The sequence below is a fragment of the Psammomys obesus genome, unplaced genomic scaffold (genome assembly GCF_907164565.1).
Source record: "Psammomys obesus unplaced genomic scaffold, mPsaObe1.curated_primary_1811, whole genome shotgun sequence".
Classification (NCBI taxonomy): Eukaryota; Metazoa; Chordata; class Mammalia; order Rodentia; family Muridae; genus Psammomys; species Psammomys obesus.
In genome coordinates, this window is record NW_026587216.1 from 26,418,352 (window position 1) to 26,432,043 (window position 13,692).

General features: G+C 39.4%; 1 protein-coding gene across 10 annotated transcripts in view; it reads right to left on the bottom strand.

Annotated features, from left to right (window-relative positions):
- Xkr9 (XK related 9) overlaps nucleotides 1-13,092 on the bottom strand; it is a 99,725-nt gene extending 86,633 nt beyond the window's left edge. For 4 of the 10 annotated variants that reach the window (XR_008719665.1, XR_008719664.1, XM_055603233.1 and 1 more), the window contains exons 1-2: nucleotides 12,594-12,715; nucleotides 8,835-9,503 (exon numbers count right to left, since the gene is read on the bottom strand). Coding sequence is in view for 6 of the 10 variants with exons in the window: in XM_055603233.1 (XP_055459208.1) it covers nucleotides 8,835-9,109 (275 nt within the window). In the remaining 4 variants the exon portion in view is untranslated. Of the gene's footprint in view, nucleotides 1-2,830; nucleotides 2,928-8,834; nucleotides 9,504-12,593; nucleotides 12,717-12,916 lie in introns of those variants that run through there. The other 6 variants (XM_055603232.1, XM_055603229.1, XM_055603228.1 and 3 more) reach the window with 6 other exon arrangements.
- Between the last annotated feature and the right edge of the window lie 600 nt (nucleotides 13,093-13,692).

A 13,692-nucleotide genomic window follows, 5' to 3' on the forward strand; every position in this document is an offset into this window, starting at 1 on the left:
AAGTAATTGCTCAAAAGAAACTAAACTAAAGCACAAAGAAAAATATGGGGGTGGAGACCTATGAGATGAACTTCAAAACACTGTGTAGAGTTTAGATAGCAGGAGAAAGGGAGACGAAAAGAGGAAAGTCAATTTGACAAAAACATTAGCAAAAATACATTTTCTGCATGACCAAAAACAGCAATTTATAGATCCAAGAAGCTTAATGAGCCCAGACAGAAAGGATATAAACAGAGCCACACCATTGTCCATTGCTCAGAGTCCAGTACACACAGAAAATGCATCTTCTGCACAGGAAAACGATGAGATGTTAGGTGACTGCTAATGTAAGCCGGAAGAGCCCCATATCAGTAATTATCCTGAATAGAAATAGGTGAAACATCCCACCTAAAAGAGGCTATCAGATTTTATTAAAAAAAAAAAAAAAAAAACAGAGCAGGAAAAATAGCTCAAAAATTAAAATCATTGGCAGATCATCCAGAGAGAGAAGCAGTACCCAGGGCCCTCACAGTCATGTGTAGCTTCAGTTCCAGGGAACCAACACCTTCTGGCCTCTACAGTCACAGTGTGCATAGACAGTGGACATAGACACAGTGAACATAGACATAAAGTAGGCAGGACACTCATACACATAAAAAAATTTTAATCTTTTTTTAATGGTGCAAATTTATGTGACAAATTTATTTGCACATGAGACACAAATAGTTTCCCAAAAAAATCACAGTAAAAAAAAAAAAAAAGTTGATGTAGCTATACTGATTTCCCAGATAAAAACAGACTGGGGAAGGATTAACAAAAATAAGAAGGAAATGTTATAATGCTGTAAGAATCAACTCACCACGATAGTATAACACTCCCAAATCTGTATGCCACGCTCCATAAGGCATAGCATACTGAAAGAGATAGGCACAGCCACCTACCAACACAAACACTATTAATTATTCTTCAATACAGGATAATCATACTAAAATCTGCACACCTAAAGAAGCTAAGCAAGAAGGAGGACCCTGGATAAGATGATCAATCCTCATTCAGAAAGGCAAACTGGAGGGACATTGGAAGAGGGAGAAAACAGGGAACAGGACAGAAGCCTACCACAGAGGGACTCAGAAAGACTCTACCCAGCAGGGTATTAAAGCAGATGCTGAAACTCATAGTCAAACTTTGGACAGAGTACAAGGATTCTTATGAAAGAAGGGGGAGATAGAAAAACCTGGAAAGGACAGGAGCTCCACAAGGAGAGCCACAGAACCAAAATATCTGTGCCCAGGAGTCTTTTCTGAGACTGATACTCCAACCAAGGACCATGCATAAAGATAACCTAGAACCTCTTCACAGATGTAGCCCATGGCAGCTCAGTGTCCAAGAGGGTTCCCTAATAATAGAAACAGGGACTGTCTCTGACATGAACTCAGTGGCTGGCTCTTTGATCACTTCCCCCTAAGGAGGGAGCAGCCTTACCAGGCCACAGAGGAAAACAATGCAGCCAGTCCTGATGAGATCTGATAGACTAGAGTCGGATGGAAGGGAAGGAAGACCTCCCCTATCAGTGGACTGGGGAGAGGAGGGCATGGGAGGAAAAGAGGGAGAGAGAGATTGGGAGGGGAGAAGGGAGGAGGCAACAGCTGGGATACAAAGTGAATAAATTGTAATAAATAAAAAATAAATTTTAAAAGAAAATGATCCCTCAATTCAGGAAATCTCAACTTTTCAATACTTAGCCTGGGCAAACCTGTAGATCTAACAAAGTGTTCTAGTTTTTGCTTAGGTCTCACTATTTGTCTCAGTAGTCTGACACGTCCTAGACTAAGGAATTAGAAAATAAAGATTAGAAATTAAAGAAACTTTTGTTACCTGCCCTCCACTAACAGCCAACAGAATTCAGTGGATTTTCTTTTTCTGCTTGATTTAATTGTTTACATCAACATGATATTTTTAAAGCCATGAGTTGACTAATCTCCATCACATTGTACTTCTTGGCCCTCACCCTCCCCCACGACTACAATTCACCATTATCAGTTTCATGTGGATCTGCTCAAGTTTCTTTACGTGCATACAAGCACACATAAACATTGACCCCTTCCACAATTTTTGTCATTACATAATCGCAGCATGCTGTCTGTACCCTGTCTTCACACCTGACTTCTTTCTTTTCAGTATTATTAATTCTTTGTAATAGCTATGCAGTTTGCTGCTGCATAGATAATACCATGAACTCTATCAACAGAAACTAAATTGAGCTATAACAATCAGTACTACAGCTAAATATTTGTACACATGTATCATCTTACAGGTGGGCAAGTATAACAAAAGGGAATTTATTACACAGAAGTAAATATTGTAGTATACTTAAAAACTACCCTCTGCGGAGTCTACAAGAAGCCATCTAATCAATAAAGTATAGGACTGTCTGTTTTATTCCTCAAAATAGAGTATATTATCACTGGGATTTTTGCCAGCCTGATAAATTACAAATATTCAATGTAGTATTTACATGGTATTTTTATTTTGAATGAAGCTAACCATCTTTTATACAACTTATAACCCATTTATTCTTATGTATATGTTATTATACTTTTTTCTCTATTTTTTGAATCAGGTAGACCATTGTTTACTTTATGACATTATTCAAAGAAAACTTTAAAAAAAAATCCTCAAATTCATATGAAAACACAAAGACCCCAAATACCAAAAGCAACCCTGAACAGAAAAATCAATGCTGGGGAAATGATAATAGGTGATTTAAAACTATACTACAGAACCATAGGAACAAAAACAGTATTTGTGCTGGCACAAGAAAAAACACAAAACCCGGTATAGTGGCATATACCTGTAATCACAGCACTCAGGGAGGCAAAGGCAGGCAGACCTCTGTGAATTTGAGGCCACAAAGCAAGTCCAGGATAGTCAATGCTACACAGAGAAACCTGTCTCAAAAAAAAAAAAAAAAAAAAGAATAAACAGAAATCCCAATTGTTCTATTTTATCAAAAAAGACTCAAGAGCCAGATTCTGGGGTGAAAATCTGTTAGTCAGAAAGGCAGAGAAAGCACCCAGCTGATCTTCCTTCTCAGCTCAGGTCTGGATGGAAAAAAGAAAAACCTAAAAGACTCAATAGCTCAGCTGACAACCCAGGAGGAAAAGGCCAAAAAACCCAAGGTCAAAGGCTTGCTGGCTCAAAGCCCAAAAAGCCAGGGGGACCTGAGGAGCTGAAGCCTAAGCTAAAACCAGAGCTTAAGCTAAAAAGCTTTTTCTTTTTCTCTTCGATATATTAAATACCCCTCAACTCAAAGTCCCTCCTACTCTTTAATCTCTGTCAGATGGTTTCTTGTTCCACCTCTTGACCTAGGGTTAACTTTATTAAATCCTGGGTACAGAAAGTTCTTGGATTAAAGGTGTGTGATAGGGCTCAAGGAACAGGGTTTTACAGTTCACAGTTTTGGGTTTCACAATGAGGTCACATAACCTGCAACAAACAAACAAACACAAAGACAAAGGAATAGACTAGAAGAGTCGAAATTAAACCATAGAGCCAGAGCCATAGGACTCTGACAAAGTCACACACACAAGAGAAATGAACCTCTTTAACACGTGGTGCTTGGAGCCTGGCACGCTAGTGCATACTTGTGTTCAGGGAGGCAGAGGTAGGCAGATCTCTATGAGTTCAAGAACAACCTGGTCTACATAGAGATCCAGGACAGCCAAGGCTATACAGAGAAACCAAAAACAAACAAACAAACAAACAAAACAAGTGGTGCTGGGGAAAACAGGTGTCTGCAGGTAGAAGACTGAAATGAGGTCTTTATCTCTCACCCTATATAAAAATGCGCTCAAGATCATAAAGACCTAAACATAGGGAAAACATTTCCATATATAGGCATGGGCCAGGGCTCTCTAAAAAGGACTCCAACAACTCATGAAATACTAATAAGGATTGATAAATAGGATTACAAGGGATGAAAAGTTTCTCTGCCACAAAGAAAACAATTACTAGAGTGGAAAGACAGCATGCAGAAGGAAGGTCGTGGCCAGATATCAATCTTACAGGAGACTAGTACCTAGAACCTACAAAGAACTCAAATAACTACCAAAACAATTGGTCGTCTGTCTTAGTTAGGGTTTCCACTGCTGAGACTCCAGGACCCCAGCAATTCTTATAAAAGAAAACATTTAATTGGGGCTGGTTAACAATGTTATAGGTTTAGTCCATTACCATCATGGTGGGAAACATGGCAGTGTGGAGGCAGATATGGTGGTGGAGGAGCTCTGAGTTCTACATCTAGATCCTCAGGCAGCAGGAAGGAAGAGTGAGCCAGTGGGCCTAGGTTGAGCTTCTGGAACCTCAAAGCCCACCCCTAGTGACACACTTCCTCCAACAAGGCCACACCTACTCCAACAAAGCCACACCTCCTAGTAGTTTATTCAAACCACCATATTATCTAATTAATAAATGGACAAATGCCTTAACTAGACAGTTCAAAAGAAGCACAAAGGGCTGATAAGTATATGCAATTCAAAAAACACAAAGATTCCATCTCAAACCAGTCAGAGTGGCTATTGTCAGGAAAATAGAAAACTAACTATGCTGGTAAATGTACCAGGGTAAATGAACATTTCCAGAGTACTGGAAATAATCAAATCACTATAGCCACTGAGTAAACCATTATAAAGAGCTCTCAAAACATCAATGATTGAACTACCACAACAGTCCAGATGTCTATTAACAAATAAATGGGTAAGGAAAAATGCAGGGGCTGGAGACAAGGCTCAGTGGGCCAGAGCACTTGCTGGCTGGATCCCAGCACCCATATAAACAGCCAGGCATGGCCAAGTGAGTACCTGCAACCCCAGGGTTGTGGGGGGTGGGGACAGGAGAATCACTGTGGCCTCCTGGCTCCCAGCCTGGACAGGTGCAGGGAGAAGTCCTGTTTCAAAAGAATAAGGTGGACAGTGATAAGAGCAGCGTACCCAGCGTCTTCCTCTGGCCTTTACATGCATGCACAGCTGTGTGCAGCTGCTCACACATCCAAGGCTTCATACAGCACACATACAAGCACCACACACACACACATACATATACCCTACAAACACAAGTGAATTGAACTATACACACACACAAAAGAAAATGTGGTCTATATGAAAAATGGCATTTTAGTCAGCCGTAAAGAATGACATTGGAGCATTTGCATGAAAATAAATGGAATTGGAGACCATAATATAAGCAAGAGAAACAGAACTCAAGAAAGAAAACTGTTATATTTTGTCTAATATGCCAAATACTAGATATATATGCCATGAAGGTAGAAAGGATACTATTCAAGGGGAGAAAGGAGTCAAAGGTGAGAAGGATAGAAAAAAAAAAGTTATTAAAAAATGGGGGAGAGGTAAACGTCACATGTTTTCCTATACATGGAAAGTCAAAACAGAAGTAAGACTACTTTGGTGGAATAAAGAGATGAGGAAGAGGGACAAGGGAATAAATGAGAGCAAAACACAACAATATACATGGATGAAAGTGTCCTAATAAAATGCACTATATTGCATGCTCATGAAAAAGATTAACATAAAAATAAACCTCTTAAAGTATAATCCTTATGTCTTTGACTAACAGAACTTCATAACCCTTACTGCTCATATGTACTACACAGTAAGTCTTATCTACGATATATCTATTTGCGTACCAGTACTAACCTCTGCTCCATTCCCTTTCACCTAATTGAGAGAGTGTGAGCTTCCAGAACTGACTAAAAGAAAGTACTGTTCTTTCAGCTCCCCTAAAGCGCAAACGCTTCCCATTGCATTTTTTTTTTGTCTCTTAAACAAAGTAAAATGGTCTATTAAATTAAAATACATATTAATAAATCTGGAAACTCCTGGCAACAACGCAAAGAAACAGCAATAGCAAAGAACAAGTAACCTTTGTGCTGTTTTCAACCAAAGAACCTTGTACCTTTGCTCATCTGATTACTCAGCTTCAAAAAGTAGTCATGTATGTTTGGATTAAAGAACAACAATGTTGGTTATTCTCACACTCTGTCCTATAGCATCTAGCTTGCAGGAGCCCCTCCTCCCACTCCAACTCCATTCACTGAAAACTCCACCTCTTGGTACTGACCTAGACTGACCCTACCCCATTCATCCCTGTCTCTTATTCTTTTCTTTAATTTTAATTTTTTATATTAATTACAGTTTATTCACTTGTATCCCAGCTGTAGCCCCCTCTCTCACCCCCTCCTAATCCCACACTCCCTCCCTCATCTCCTCCCATGCCCCCTCCAAGTCCACTGATAGGGGAGGTCCTCCTCCCTTTCCATCTGACCCTAGCCTATCAGGTCTCATCAGGACTGGCTGCATTGTCTTCCTCTGTGGCCTGGTAAGGCTGCTCCTCCATCAGGGGGAGGTGATCAAAGAGCCAGCCACTGAGTTCATGTCAGGGATAGCCCCTGTTCCCCTTACTAGGAAACCCACTTGGACACTAAGCTGCCGTGGGCTACTTTTGTGCAGGGGTTCTAGTTATCTCCATGAATGGTTATTGGTTGGAGTATCAGTCTCAGAAAAAACTCCTGGGCACAGATTTCTTGGTTCTGTTGCTCTCCTTGTGGAGTTCCTGTCCCTCCAGGTCTTTCTATCTTCCCCTTTTTTCATAAAATTCCCTGCACTCTGCCCAAAGTTTGGTTATGAGCCTCAGCATCTGCTTTGATACACTGCTGGGTAGAGTCTTTCCGAGTCCCTTTGCTCCCTCTTCTGATGTCCATCCTGTTTATCTTTCTAAGTGAAGACTGATCATCTTACCCAGGGTCCTCCTTCTGGCTTAAAAAGCAACAAATCAAGTAATCCAATTAAAAATGGATTACTTTACAAAGCCAAACAGAGAATTCTCTGTACAGGAATATAGAATGGCAGAGAAACACTTAAGGAAATGCTCAACCTCATTAGCCATCAGGGAAACACAAATCAAAACAACCCTGAGATTTCACCTTACACTGATCAGAATGGGTAAGATCAAAAACTCAAGTGACAAAACATACTAGAGAGTATGGGGAGGAAGGGGAAACCTCCTCCATTGCTGGTGGGAATGTAAACTTGTACAACCACTTTGGAAATCAATCTTGCGCTTTCTCAGACAATTAGGAATAGCGCTTCCCCAAGATCCAGCTATACCACTCCTAGGCATATATCCAAGTGCACACCAAGAACATTTGCTCAACCATGTTTGTAGCAACTTTATTTGTAATAACCAGAACCTGGAAACAACCCAGATGTCCCTCAACTAAGTGATGGATACAGAAATTGTGGTACATTTACACAATGGAATACTACTCAGCAATTAAACAAGGAAATTGTGAAATTTGCAGGTAAGTAGATGGAACTAGAAAAGATCATCCTGAGTGAGGTATCCCAAAAGCAGAAAGACACACATGGTATATACTCACTTCTAAGTGTATATTAGACATATAACATAGGATAAACATACTAAAATCTATACACCTAAAGAAGCTGTCACTTATTCTTTATCCTGTGGCTTGTCCTTTGTCCCACTGCAGTCTGCCTGCAAGAACCCCGCCTCCCACCACACCTCCATTCCCCGGGAACTCCTCTTTTGACCCAATCTCCACCCTGCTCTTTCCCACAGCCCCTCCCATCTCACTTCCTTTCTGTCACCCACCAACTTGCCAAAGCACTCTCTACCAAGGACCAGACAGCTACAATATTTGCCTAGGATTCAGAGAAGGTGCCTGAAGACCAGAACACCCACCCACACAATAACAAGACCAAATATCAACACCAAAAGAATACCTCAAACATCATAACTTGAAGACAACTAGATCTGAAGGCAAAAGTATAAACATGAACAGCCATAATAAAATGTCTCTACCGAAGGCGGCGACCTGACACTGCAGGCTCTGAGAAATGCGATACAGCTGAAGTACAAGACAAGGTCTTCAAAATAACAATTACGAGTAGGTTCAAGGAGCTTAACAAGGATATGAATTAATTCCTTAAAGAGGTTTGTGGGAACACAGATGGTTGAATAATAATAAAATAAAGAAACTCACTAAAGAAAACCAAGCTGAAATAAAGCCACAAGTGAAGTGCTAGGATTGCAAACAAAAAACCCCAGAGGTAATCTTGCCAGCTGTGGTGGTTTGAATAAGAATGGTCCCCTGATAGAGGGTTAGTATCTAAAATATACAGAGAACAAAAAAAACTAATCATCAAGAAACAAAGAACCAAATTTAAAACTAAGCAGAGTTCTCAGAAGATGAAACACAAATGGCTGAGAAATGCTTAAGTTCATCATTCTTAGCCATCAGGGAAATATAAATTAAAAGTGCTTTGAGATTTCCTTTTTCACCAGTCAGAATGGCCAATATCAGTAAAACAAATGACAGCACATGCTGGTGAGGATGTTGGAAAGGATGTTGCTGGTGGGGTGGGGGGGATGCACCACCTTTTACAGACACTATGGAAATCAGTGGTGTGGCGGTTCCCCAGGAAGCTGGGCATAGATCTATCTAAAGATTCAGCTATCCCATTCTTGGGCAAATACCTAAAGGATGCTTCATCCTACATCAGAGATAGTTAACCCTCTCCTTCAAACCACTGCAGAGGGTTATGGTGGGGGCATGTAGTGATGGAAAGAGAAGACTCAATGAATCCAGAGAAGGTCTAAGAGTGCAGCAATTATTTGCATAAAAACTAATGTTTTGGGAAGCAAGTAATATGTGCCCTACATGTAAATACAGAACCTTGCACATTTGACTATCTAAATCTATAAACAAACCATCTGCTTGGATAAAATAGCAATGTCGGGGATTAAGCATCTGCACTCACCTTGTAAAAACTCCTCCTTGCAAGCAATGAAGTAGAAGAAAACAATGTTCATTTTCTTGTCCTGCTTTCTTTAAGTCAGCCTTCAACCATGAATAGCTAAAACAATGAACTATGAGTGTTCCACAAAGCACAAAGCTTAATGTTAAAACACCAAAAAGATATTGTCCATCATGGAAATACCTAACAGACAGGAGAATGTCTGTAACTAAATCAGTTACGTAGATTATAATGCCGAACACTGACATCATAAAATTGCATTTGGTATATTTCATCATGAATGCCTACGGCTCTTGGCTAACTACTCTTAGTATACGTGCTGCCGAAGCTAGCACAGCTAACTACTCTTTTTCAGATACAAAAATAGGAAAAATGCCAGAATGGATATTAGTTTATCAGTTGGTTTAGCACTGAATTTTAATTTCTACTCTCTCAGTCCAGGTAGAGAAAAAAAAAATGGAGATACAGTTCATAGTGTTTATCTAACATTCATGAAGTCCTATATTCAGTCTCTAGTACCAAAATAAATAAATAAATATTATGAAAGTGGAACAAAAGTGAATAATTTTAACTTTCTTTACAAAAAAAATTTCTCTACTCCAGAGCCAATGGAACAAGAAGGCCTTGCTGTGTCTTCTCCTCCACCGTGATCTTCATTACAGATAATAATGTCTAAAACAAAACAAAAACATGTTTGTAACTCTTAACTATAAAGCCTGGCCCACAATTTCTCAAGATCATGTTTCTAAATATAGCTACACTTCTTATATTTGGAAAAGTCAGGTCTCAGAAACATAATTACTAGTTGATACTGTCATCTCAAACACAAGTACTTATCATTTAAAACTATGTCTTCTCACAAAGGTATTTACTATAGGACCATTTGTATTGCCAAAAAACGTGCAAACCACTTAAATGCTACCTGATTCCAAATCATGCTACAGAGCCATAGCAAGGCAGCACATCCCTGGCACATGCATGTATACAATAGGTCAGACTAGAGGACCCAGAAATAAGCCCACACAGCCACATTGGTCAGATCCTTCACAAGTGCCAAAAACATACATGAGGGAAAAGGCAGCCTATTTGAGAAATGGTGCTGGGCGGGGGCGGGGGTGAGGGCAGGGACGGGGAAAGTCTGAATGCCCACACACAGAAAGATGAAATTAGATTCCCATCTCTCACTTTACTTTGTACAAAAATCAATTCAAAATGAATAAAGAACCTTAATGTAAGTCAGACTTGAAACTTTGAAATAAATGAAACTTAGGGGAAAAAAATCAAAATACAGGCACAGACAAAGCCTTTCTGAAAAGGACTCCAAAGACTCAGGAAATAATAGCAAGAATTGACAAATAGGACTGAGTGAAACTAAAAAACATCTTCACAGAAAAGGAAACAGCTACCAGAGTGAAGATACTGCCTCAAGAATGGCATAAAAATCTTTGTCACTTACTAGGAATTAATACCTAGATTCTATTTTAAAATCTAGAAAAAGTAAACACTAAAATAACAAAGTATCTAACCAATGGACCAATGAATCTAAGAGATAGTTCTCAAAAGAATAAAACAAGTCAATAAACATGGTTAAAATGTTCAACATCCTCAGAGATTATAGAAACTTTCATTAAAACTGCTGATGGGGCTATAGAGATCATTCAGCCAGTGAGAATATAAATTGCTGCTCCAGCAGAGGACCTGAGTTTGATTCCCAACACCCACCAGTTCCCAACACCCATATCAGGCAACTGACAACTGCTTGTCAACTTCAATTCCGGGGGAGCTGACCCCCTCTTCTGGACACCAGGGCCACACATTCAGATGTATGCAAACAGGAAGCTACCTAAATGAGAGGCTTATTCAATAAACTGTGATACATATTTGTAGTCAAATGATGCACTCTTAAAAAAAAAAAGAAAGCTAAGTAACTTCATTTGAGATGATTTCAGAAGATCTCTAGGATATATGTGGTGAGCAAAATGAATATAAGAAAGATAAACAGTAATTGTGTTTTTTAACTATGTGTGGAGTAAGAAGGAGGTGAGGGTAGGAGGAAAATGCAACTCCACTGACAATTGTAAAGTGGCTATCAACTCCAAAAACTTCTGAAGGGGCTCATTGTCCTGTCGCGCCACGTAGTCAGCCAACATTAATTCTCCTTGTAAATATGCAAGTGCATCCATCTTATCATTATACAAATTTTCCTCCATCTTTAATAAAGGGTAAAATTGTATGTATACTCAAAAATATCATAAAATGAATTGTCCTTATAATTTAGTGTCAGTAAATGATTTTGTTTGCCTAGATGGGTAAAGCTGCATAAAAATTTCATGGGTCACACATGTAATAGTTTCAGAAGCTTACTGAGTTGTTATACAGGTTAAAAAAGATAACCCACACAGACCATAAAGCCCTTAGAAAAAGTACTTGGCACACGGGACTCAAGAAATGGCTGTTAGTTTGCTGTATTCCTGATTCCCTGACTATGTAGGCATCACCTTACCAACTCTGACCTCGTTTTATTTAACAAGAAAGTTTTTTCACCAGTGTAGCATGGTGTGATCTCAGAGCTTCAAAATATGATGAGAAAATGTCCAAATGTCGACTGTGGTTTCATCCGAGAAATGGATGACATTTCAGAGAATTGTTTTTCTTCATATTCTTTACCATATGCTTTAGATTAAAGTTTTCCCCTCAAAATTTAAATATGGAATCCCGAATTTCCAAGTGTGACTGTATCTGGAGATGGGAACTTTAAGGAGAAAACAGCCTATCAGCAGCTTCTGGTGGCTGATGTAATAAGGCCAGTCTCTTTAGAAAGGCTGGCCATGCAGCTCAGGGGAGAGAAAACTCACCCAGCTCTGGCTTTGTTCCTCAGTGTCTCAAAAAGGAAGAGGGGAGAGGGATGCAGGGGGAGGAAGAGACACCAGAGAAAGGATAACATAGGAAAGAAACAGACATCTGCAACATGAGGAGAGAGCTTCCCCAGATACCACCCTTGCCAGCACCTTGATTGTGGACTTTCGTCCCTAAAACTGATAAAACGAATTGTAATCCAATGAGTCTGTGCTGCTCTACATGTGAACCAGGGAGGTAGCTCAGTACTCTCTATAAAGAACACTTAGAGCTCTGAAAGCCCGAAAGGGAAAGGATTACAAAATACACACACGCAACCTAGCGCATACTGTTTCGTATCATTTTACCAGTTAGGAGCATTTTAAGAGTCAAGAGAATAACCCTAGAAGGTATTGTACTGTACTTATGAAACAAGAATGAAAAAGTCTTTACTTCATTTTCCAGACTCTTCCAGCAAAACTACAGTCAGGTGATTTCAGAATATTAAAACCAAAATGCAGTAGTTGAACTGAAATTTCATGTAGATTTTTTAATGTACATAACTTAATTCAAAGTTATAGGCTATTACACCTAAGTAGTCTATGTAAATATTTATCAGCCCATCCATAAAGAGAATTCCCTTTGCCTGACATCATTAAGTAAAACCCCAACGGTTTTTCGTTAACGTTTTACAAGGTAGCGTCATTTCTAAGAAACAGAAACTGTATCATATTACCAGAACATTAGACTTAATGGATTCGTTAACATAGCAATGTCCTCTTTCTAGATTCAATCAGAACATAATTCCAACAGGAAGCAAATCCACACAGCAAACTAAAAAACAATAGAGCCATCATACAGACCTCCCACAACTCTCTGAATAATTACATCGTTTTATAACTTGTATTACAGATAGCTCATCTTTACCTCCACAGCTGATTGCTGTTCCAATACCACACAGGTAAAAATAACACCACCTATAAAATGTGGCTTCTATTTGCGGACTTAATAGGATATTCCACTGAATTTCACTGAGAGATCAACCCAGCTGTGAGGCTAGCTGGCCGCCAGCCAAAACAGATAATCTTTGCCCTTCTACGTGGTCATTCGGCAATAAAGCAGATATTTAAATATAAAACAAAACTAGAAAGGTTTCACTTACAACTAAATTCATTCACGAAAAACTAGATTTACTTGTGACAAATGTAAAAGCCTTCTTTAATTCAATGCCCCTTCTTCAAAATCCTTACCTTGTGGGTTTTACTTCTTCACTGAACACGAGGATAGAAAGACTGTTTAATTCTTTAGGATCGAACACGAGAATGAAACCGAAGTCCCCTGTTAGTCACAGGTAGTGCTCTGGTCTGTTGATAAGAGTCTGTACAACATGATGACAGTGCACTGACAAACCATCAGGGAGGAGAAATGCCGTGCTTCCTTCTTCACGTTTACACTCCAAGCCTTCTAACTATTTAAATAACTATTTAAATAGTTATTTAACTATTTAAGATACAATTGGAGGGGACATGTCCCAAAAGTAAAATAAAATGCCTAGGGGAAAACCCAACCAAGGAAGTAAAGCTGAATGAACTCTGCAATAAGCACAGAGACACTGGACGATGGAGAGAGTGTCATGCTCACGGACAAACAGATCTGTGGAAATGGCTATATTACCAAAAAATGATCTACAGATTCAGTCCACTCCCATCCAATGCCCAATGACTTCTTCACAGATTTAGACAAAAGTCCTAAATTCACAGAGAAGAGCAAAAGGCAACACAGAGTTAAAGCAAAAAGAACAATGCTGGAGGTATCGCAATAGCCAGTCTCAAATTATATCACAGAGACATAATAGTGAGCATCGTGGGAAGAGCACAGAAACAGGTGTACAGAGCAATGAACAGAAGAGATAACCTAGGAGTAACAGGTACAGCATGGAGAAAAGACAGTCTCTTTCAAAAATTGTGCTGAGCCTGGCACTGGTAAAGCACATCTTTAAACCCAGCACTTGGGAGGCAGAGACAGG